The sequence below is a fragment of the Magnolia sinica genome, chromosome 3 (genome assembly GCF_029962835.1).
Source record: "Magnolia sinica isolate HGM2019 chromosome 3, MsV1, whole genome shotgun sequence".
In the NCBI taxonomy this organism is placed as follows: domain Eukaryota; kingdom Viridiplantae; phylum Streptophyta; class Magnoliopsida; order Magnoliales; family Magnoliaceae; genus Magnolia; species Magnolia sinica.
Genome location: NC_080575.1, coordinates 100,007,316 through 100,016,213, shown reverse-complemented (window position 1 = coordinate 100,016,213; position 8,898 = coordinate 100,007,316). Strand labels below are relative to the sequence as shown.

Here is an 8,898-nt window from a genome sequence, read left to right as displayed (position 1 = left end):
CCATCCAACCTGTTGCTTGTGGCCCCAAGAAGCTTTTGATGGTGGAAATTTAATCCATACTTTGTGGTCCACTTGAGATCTTAACCTCCCTCGTTTTGGGTATAATTCCTAAAATAAACTCAAAAAACGGACGGACGGAGTGGATATGAAAAAAACACATCCAGGTGGGCCCCACGGTCAGGGAACACCCACCTGGCTAGATCCGAGGTGGCAGCCAATCTCCGTCCGAGAAAATCTTTCCTCGATAAATCAATAAACAGGTACCCGAAATAATCGCGAGAAGTAGACAAAATCTCTCTATCTCACATGTCACAGTCCCTTCCCGAAAGGAATCCGGATCCCACTTAAAGAAGGGAAAGAGAGAGACGTTGCTGTTCGTAAAACCCTCATAGATCTGATCGGTCTCACTGCATCTCTATTTATTATTTTCGCACTCTCTCAGACTTTCTCTCTCTCTCGCTTAAAATCTAGGGTTCTCTCTCTATCTGAAATCTAGGGTTTCGTATTGCTATCCAACTACCACGATCGCTGCCGGAGATCAGGACCGAAGCAGATCTAGATCCAGTAAGTTCAAGTTCTCAAATTCTCTTCGGTGCAGTGACTTCTCCTCAAAATCTAGGGTTTTTAGGGCTTTTATCACATCGGAGTCGGATTTTGTTCGTGGATCTGTTGTGTTTCTGACGAATATACGATGGATGCGCTGAATTGAATGGATTTGAGTGATTTATGTATGGAAAATAGTTTTTTTTAATGTTCTTTGGCAATTTTGAAGTTGATGTTTGAGATATGTGATTTCGTCTCGTATGTGAATTCTTTAATGTGGAAGTTTCGACTTTTCTTATGAGTTAGATGAATTTGATTTGTTCTAGTTATTTTGAGTTGGATGCATTGATTGCGTTAAAAAAAAGGTTAAATGAGAAAGAAGATTTGAACGTTTGTAGTTTCTGCCGACACGGATCTTTATAAGAGTCGCTGTCTCGAATCTCTTGCAATGCTTTTCTTTGTCACTTTATTACTGGAGGGGTGTCGGTGGTTCACTTCTCTGTTTTGCTAACGTGCACTTGTGATGTTTTGAGCCCAAATGGAGGCACGGCGATCTAAAAACCGTGAGACAACGTCCTGCGACTGAAAAGTAGGTTTTTGTATGCTGTATTTAAAAAAAAATAAAAATTCAAACCATATCCTCTGTTATTTCAATGAACTGTATGTGAGAAAATAGGTCTCTGATTAATTCGATATTGATTGTAGGCTAGAGTTTTTGACATGTATTTCTATCGTAATTGGGAATTTTGATTTGTGTCATGTGATTTCTTGTCAACCAGCGGTGTGCGATATTCATAGTTTTTATGATAGATCTGCTATTTAGTTTGGGGTAAGGTTGGTGATTCTGTTTTCTGGCCTATTGATCTGGCAATGCTTTTTGTCTTATGTTGTTTATTCGGTTTATTTGGATCAGGGATTTTCTTTTGAGTGTAATTTGGATTGGTGTTCATTTATTTTAATCTTTTTTCTTTAAAACATTGCTATTGCTTGAGTAAATTGGGTAAAAAATTCACTGCTTTTTGGAAAACATATTTTTTTGGATTCATTCTTCTGGGATCTGCAATTGTAAGGTGGCTATTTGGTATAACTGTGTGTTTGGCATCTGCTTGCCATGGATGGTGAGTTTTGTGATCATCTTTGCTGATGGTTCCTGAGTCGGATTTTCGCAGGGTGGGCTTTCTGTCTTGGATGTGCAGATCTTTTGGGGAATCTTCATTGATCTGATTCAGAGAAAAATCATCAAGCGCTGGATTTGATATGAGATTTAATAGTGTATTCATGGTGCTGTTTTAGTTCCACACATGGTATCTCCTTCTATGATCCTCTGAATGCTGTGGTGTAACTAGGAAGTAGCGCCGTGGAATTTTGGCACCTCAATCATGAGGGGAAGAGCAGATGGAGTCCAAAAGAAGCGACTGGTCACCTCCTTGTGTGTTGTGGGGTTTTTTCTTGTTTTCTTATTTGTATATTATGGGCCTGGCTCCCAACATGGTGCATCGGCTATGGAATATAGTAAAACTTTTAGAAAACTGAGGTCATCCTATTTGAATAGCAACGATGACGCTGAGCTTGGGGGCAAGCAAGAAGAATCGTCCTCCAAGTTTGGGATTGAAGATGGAGATGAAGATTCGATGCCGAAGAGCTTTCCAGTAAGTTTTAAATTGGCTTAGCTGTTTAACTTTAAGATGATCCTTGTTGAATTGATATGCTAAGACGATCCCCATTTTGCTTAATAAAATATTATTACTCTTTTAAAAAAAAGTTAAGATGATCCACTTTTGTCTTATACCTTCATGGTTTCTTTTGTGCCTCCAAAGGTTTGTGATGGTCGGCATTCAGAGTTAATTCCATGCCTGGACAGAAATCTAATATATCAAATGAGGCTGAAGCTGGATTTATCTTTGATGGAGCACTATGAGAGACATTGCCCTCCACACGAAAGGCGCTACAATTGCTTGATTCCCCCACCACCTGGCTACAAGGTCAGATTGCATTTCTACCAGAAAATGAAGTTCAAGAAACTTCCCTCTTTTTACTGTTCAAGTTTTCATTGCCATATCCCGTGTACATCACATATTCTGTTGTTGATGCTTCAATTCTTTCTTGTTAAAGGTTCCAATTAAGTGGCCAAGGAGCAGAGATGAGGTATGGAAGGCAAACATACCTCACACTCATCTTGCACACGAGAAGTCTGATCAGAATTGGATGGTTGTGAAAGGTGAAAAGATTATCTTTCCTGGAGGAGGCACCCATTTTCACTATGGAGCTGATAAATATATTGCCTTGCTTGCAAATGTAAGATTGTTTTTCTCTGGAGTGATTTCAAAGAGAGAAGAAAAAAACGACTCCTTCCATGCTTCCCTTGTCTATCTATATGCTACTTTGTCATTACTTGCATGGTTGCATGAATGATTTCTTGTGATTTTGAGTCTTTGCTTTGTGTATTCTTCTTCTTCATCATCTTGTGAAAAGGTAACTCTTTGTTTAGCTTTATGCTTTTTTTTGAATGATGTGTTTAGGATTGAGTTCAACTGTCATTGTTGAATATATGACCATTTGAATTACATATATTGCTATTCTTATTTTTCCTGATGCAATTCCCTTCCTTTTCATTTCCTTACATTTTTCTCTTCCTAGTCTATGTCTTGAACTTCATAACATTTGGTGCTAATTTGGATGGACAGATGCTCAACTTCACAAACAATAATTTAAACAATGGGGGAAGGATTCGGACAGTTCTTGATGTAGGCTGTGGAGTTGCAAGTTTTGGAGCTTATCTCCTTTCATCTGACATCATAGCAATGTCTTTAGCACCCAATGATGTGCATCAAAACCAGATCCAGTTTGCTCTAGAAAGAGGGATTCCTGCATATCTTGGTGTGCTGGGTACAAAGAGGCTCCCTTACCCTAGCAGGTCATTTGAATTGGCTCACTGTTCTCGTTGTAGAATTGATTGGCTTCAAAGGGATGGGATCCTTCTGCTCGAATTAGATAGAGTGCTTAGACCAGGAGGCTATTTTGCCTACTCATCTCCCGAAGCATATGCTCAGGATGAAGAAGATCTACGTATATGGCGAGAGATGAGCGCCCTTGTGGAACGCATGTGTTGGAAAATTGCTGCAAAAAAAAACCAAACTGTCATTTGGGTCAAACCTCTGACAAATGACTGTTACATGGAAAGAGAGCCTGGTACTCAACCTCCTCTATGCAGATCTGATGATGATCCAGACGCTGTGTGGGGTGTGCCTATGGAAGCATGCATCACACCTTATTCTCAACGTAAGTAACGTAGTCCCATCCATTATTTTTCTCATGATCTCTCTGCGCTGTTTTATTCTAAAGCTAAAAGATGCTCATTAACATCATGCCAAAGGTTTGCTCTACAAAATTGACTTTATAATATGTCCACCCTGTCCACTACTTGGTCACTAAAGATCCTCAGCCGAGTTTTATGTTATTTTTGAGAAGATGACAATATCATTAAACAAACAGCCCTAAAGGCATAAAGCACAAAGGAAGGTCACACTATCATCACTCCATCGTGGAAACAGAAATGAACCATACAACAGGATCACAACAGAAAAAATAAAACATAGCGAAAGCAAAAAAATTTTACAAAACAAAACATCGGCCCAGAACCCCTACCAATCACACAATAACAATTGACTCCCAATCGCACCTAAGCTCAGCCACTGAGATTTCCAAGAATTTAGGGAGAACTGATCCAATCCAGAACCACTGAACCTATAGAATAGGACAGTTGTCTGTGTGACACACTTTCCTTCAAAAAATCTTTCATTTTTTTTACTTCCATATCCTCCATGTAATCGCAAAGGGGATAAGCTCCCAGACGCATCTTCCAAGAACTGAAAATGGGCTGGAGGTCCACCCTCCCACAACATCCCCTGGTGACCTTTCTAAAGCCCAGCTGATTCTAAACAGCTTGAAAAACTGATCCCAACGTAGATTAGCAGCCGAACACTATAGGAAAGATGATCCACAGATTCCTCACGTTTCCTACCCATATTACACATTATATAGAGAGAGGCTGTGGGGCTCACTTAATTTCTTTGTGATATTAACTCCGTTGGGGGAGATCACTTAATTTCTTGTGTATCTAATCTCCACTTTTTTGGGTTTTCGTACTAACATGGGCTAGGGTAACAGATGGATGGAGTTTATGTCAAACAGCCATCCCAGTGCACAAGAGCCTTTGTTCCATGAGCTTCCTAATAATTCCTGGATGTAGCCTAAACACAGAGTGGATACGTGGGAGCAGGCTACTTGTATGAAAGAATTGAAAGGACAAAAATGCCCTCGGTTGAAGGACTAGACACATTCCATTTTCCTTTTAAAATCAAAAGTTTACACCCCTCTGGCTAATTGTAGAAGTAAATTTGGCCAAACACTAATGTTATATATTGTAGAGAGATTTTTTACCCGTGAAAGTAAAATCCTTGACAGGGTTGTCTTTCAATGATAGAAACATCCCTTATCTTTCTTAATTAGCTCCTTGTTTATGTTGTAACACCCAATCAGTCCTTCATAATTTGTGATATAATTACTTGAAAGTATACATAGTTGATCAATTCACTAACCAAATTAAGGATTGTTTTATCAGAAAACCAGAGAGACAAGGGAAGTGGATTGGTTCCTTGGCCAGCTCGATTAACTGCTGCTCCTCCTCGTATTGCTGATTTTGATTATTCTAGTGACGCTTTTGAAAAAGACACGGTAAAATCTACACTTTCTTGTCTATAGGTGTTTATGCATGTTGCTTGTGGAGGTATGCATGTAAAAGCTGGTGCCCGCACTTTTCATGTGATGCAGGACGTTTGGCAACGAAGGGTTGAGAATTATTGGAATCTGTTGAGTTCAAAGATTAAGCCGGACACTGTAAGGAATGTGATGGACATGAAGGCAAACATGGGATCATTTGCAGCTGCTCTCAGAAACAAAGATGTTTGGGTGATGAACGCGGTACCTGAAGATGGACCAAATACACTCAAGATCATTTATGACAGGGGCCTGATAGGCACTGTGCATGACTGGTAAGCAGTTTATTAATACGAAAATCAGAGATAATGTTCTTGAAATGCTAGTTGAAAATTAAGTGTATGCAACCTTTTCTGTTTTTTTTTTTTTGGGAAAGGTAATGATGATTTGTTGAAAAAAGCTGGAAACCGGCGAAAAACACAAATTACAGCCAGCTAACAACTTGGTACAAGAAGCCTGCCCCAATACATCCAACCTAGCTTTCCTGAACACTTCTAAAACCAAACTACTCCAATTTTGAAAGCATTGATTATTCCTCTCACCTCAAATAAAGCCCAAATACCCGCAAGGAGGGAGAGCCTTCATAGATCTTTCCTATGTATGTACTTTCAGGGTTGGATTTATTTAGCCAGGCATATCCATTAAATGATATAATTGCCATGAAGTGTGAGAATAACCAGATAGACAGAAACATCTGTCATTTCAAAGGCATTACTGTCATTTCAATACATAGATAAACTTGCTTGCACACTTAATAAACGGTTGTACCATGGCTTGAAGACTCGGTCAAGCAAGCACAGATTGTGTTGCATAAACCTAATTCTTAGGCAAGACTTGGTCAAAGCTGATTTGAGCTTTCAGTTTGATCCAGTTGTAAGTTCTGGTAACTAAATGTTTATTTCTTTCTAAACGTTAAGTCACATCATATCTAATGTACTTTTGTTCTATGCAATATGTTGTTTACTGCTATAGTGCATGATGATGCCCTTCTGACCCATCAACCAAACAGAAACAAAGGAAGATGTTGAGATATCACGACCTATATATGAGCATTTCTTCTCTCAAAAAGAAGTTTTCAAGTCCAACTGGTTGGGCCACAATTTACAGTCCCCCCATTGAATAACTTCGAACCTGGGTCCCACCATGAGGATCACCTTGTGCAAAAATCAGCCACCATACACTCACCAGGTGGACCACACCGTAAGAAAACTATGTTTTTGCATTGATAAATAGCCAAGTGCATGTGTAGAGTGTGGTCCACTCGCTGAGTGGATGGTGGCTGATTTTTGCACAAAGTAATCCCAATGATTGGACCAGCCTGTTGGACAGGTTGGATGTGGCATGCACATTGAAAGGTTGGATGTTGTTTATTGGGTGGACCGTCCAATCAGTTGGACTTGAGACCTCTTGTTAATATCTGTAACTTCTTTGTGCTTGTCAATATACTATTGATTATAAATATCCAACTACCGTTCAAATTATTATTATTTGGATAGTCAAGTCAACTTGGTCTGACTTGATGACTTGGACCCACTTGATACTGAGACAATTGGTTGGTACACTCAGTATTACTCAAAGGGGAATTATTTGATGTTCTGGCAGCATATGATGGTTCATGCACAGGCACTCGTAAACTGCACACTTGGCGCATATGTTAATCAAGTATAACGGTCCATATAATGGGACCCGTTGTAGGGGGAACGTAACCGCAAAATCTCATTGACCATTGGACGTCCTTCAATTGGTAGACATTATCTCTGTGTAATTTCTGGATGATGACCCATGTAAAATGGGATCCACCATCTGTGGTGTGTACACTTGGGAGTGCATGTGTGTGAACCATAACATGGGCAAGCATTTTGAGTAAGAGAAAAACTTTGATAGCTTGAGTGGGGCAGCCTGTGGGATGCGGGGGCACACTCGAGGTGGGCAGCCCATGTGGGGCCCACGAGGGGGGTTGGGCTGAGGACCTAACCCATGGGAAGTGGGTCCCGAGATATGAAATAAAGGGATTGATTCGCCACGCTCTATCAGTTCGAGCTTTTAGAGCAAGTGGTTAGTTGTCTTGCATCAAAAACTCAAGTCTCAATCTTTCCTTGTCCGGTTTAACTTGGTCCAAGTTCAAGGTAGAAATATTTGTGTTTATTATAATGTGATGTGCTAATGTTGAGCCTTGAATCATCTTGGCTCATCCAATTCTCAGACAACTGGCAGAATCAAATGCTTGTCATCCTCTTAAGGGGGAAAAGTCAGCTTCAAGCTAGATCTGATCTGCAGATAGGGCACTCACCGATCACTGAATTTTTCTTACAGGTGTGAAGCCTTCTCGACTTACCCCAGGACCTACGATCTGCTCCACGCCTGGACTGTCTTCTCAGACATCGAGAAGAAGGGATGCAGTGCTGAAGATCTGCTACTCGAGATGGACCGCATAGTTAGGCCAACTGGCTTTATCATTGTCCGCGACAAGCGACCAGTCATCGAGTACATTAAGAAGTATTTGACAGCATTACACTGGGAATCAGTGACATTGGTTGATGCTGAAGATTCGGAAGCGGACGAAGAAGAGAAGGTGTTTGTGATCCAGAAGAAGATGTGGGCGTCCAATGGAAGCCTCAAGGACTCTATATAAAAGAATGGCAGAGTTCATTCCTCTTCTGCTCTCTTCTTGTTTCCTTGGCAGCAAGGGCCTAAGAAGTCTGGCCTTGGTGCTGTAATCATTTTCCCCCCTTTTTCTTACAAGCCATGTTGAATTGTTTTCTTTTTCCCCACAGTAGTTAGTGATAAAGCAGATGACTGTTATTATGTCTCTATATTATTCTTCATTAAATTTTGGCTATTTTCAGATAATTCTTTTCTTTTTCGTTTCTTGCTTCTTCCTCCTCTTTTTTTTCCCTCCATGGATGCTGCTCTGGGGGATGGATAATGATATTGATATTAGATGGAGGAATGAAATAGATGATGTAGCTGGGACCAGCTGGATAAATAAGTGGGGGTGTTTCCTTTCAAAACTGGCCTTAGGCCGTGTTTGTTAACGCTGAATTTTTGCACTTAACACATAATGGGGAAAATTTTCCGTGTTTAGTGGTGTTTGTCAATGCATTATTAACGCGGAAGACGGGAAGTGCTAAGTGGTTTTTTACTGAAGTCTTTCCATGATAGGAGTCTAGCTTAATGGTGAACACGGAATGCGCTCCGTGATTTTTCATTAAACAAAATTTTTTTGGTTCCAAAAGTACCCCTTTTCAAGTTACTACGGAAATCTTTTCTTTTAAATTGTTTGCACAATGCAAAATCAACCTTTAACTTGTGAAACTTCTTTATGCCCCATCATGATTTATATGTTTGATCCACACCGTTCATCAACTTTTTCAGATAATTTAAGGTGTGCTCCAATAAAAGAAGCAGCGTCCACCGATAAAAACTTCTTGAGAGCTGGAGAAGTTTCAGATCAAGCTGATATTTGTGTTTTCACTTTATCCATGTATGCATGACCTAATGAATAGGTTGGATGGTAAAAAAAACATCATAGTGGTCCTTAGAAAGGTTTCAACGATGGATGTATACATGAATTTTTTA

At 40.0% G+C, this 8,898-nt stretch overlaps 1 protein-coding gene across 3 annotated transcripts; it reads left to right on the top strand.

The window, feature by feature from the left end:
* Window positions 1-374: 374 nt before the first annotated feature.
* On the top strand, window positions 375-8,330 carry LOC131240396 (probable methyltransferase PMT3). Of its 3 annotated transcripts, none has more exons than XM_058238597.1 (8): window positions 375-564; window positions 1,740-2,192; window positions 2,361-2,525; window positions 2,656-2,838; window positions 3,228-3,822; window positions 5,165-5,277; window positions 5,374-5,594; window positions 7,633-8,330. In XM_058238597.1, the coding sequence occupies exons 2-8, from the start codon at window positions 1,923-1,925 to the stop codon at window positions 7,949-7,951; spliced, it is 1,866 nt and encodes a 621-aa protein (XP_058094580.1). In that variant the 5' UTR covers window positions 375-564; window positions 1,740-1,922; the 3' UTR covers window positions 7,952-8,330. The 3 variants fall into 3 exon arrangements, with proteins under 3 accessions (XP_058094580.1, XP_058094579.1, XP_058094581.1); XM_058238596.1 differs by having other exon boundaries at window positions 1,713-2,192; XM_058238598.1 differs by lacking the exon at window positions 375-564 and adding an exon at window positions 1,000-1,132.
* Window positions 8,331-8,898: the final 568 nt, after the last annotated feature.

Bases quoted from the DNA above. Each gene is read 5' to 3' on its own strand.
- LOC131240396 (XM_058238597.1), top strand. From the start codon at position 1,923: ATGAGGGGAAGAGCAGATGGAGTCCAAAAGAAGCGACTGGTCACCTCC. The intron at 2,193-2,360 runs GTAAGTTTTAAA...GTGCCTCCAAAG, and splicing joins CGATGCCGAAGAGCTTTCCA to GTTTGTGATGGTCGGCATTC. The intron at 5,595-7,632 runs GTAAGCAGTTTA...TTTTTCTTACAG, and splicing joins ATAGGCACTGTGCATGACTG to GTGTGAAGCCTTCTCGACTT.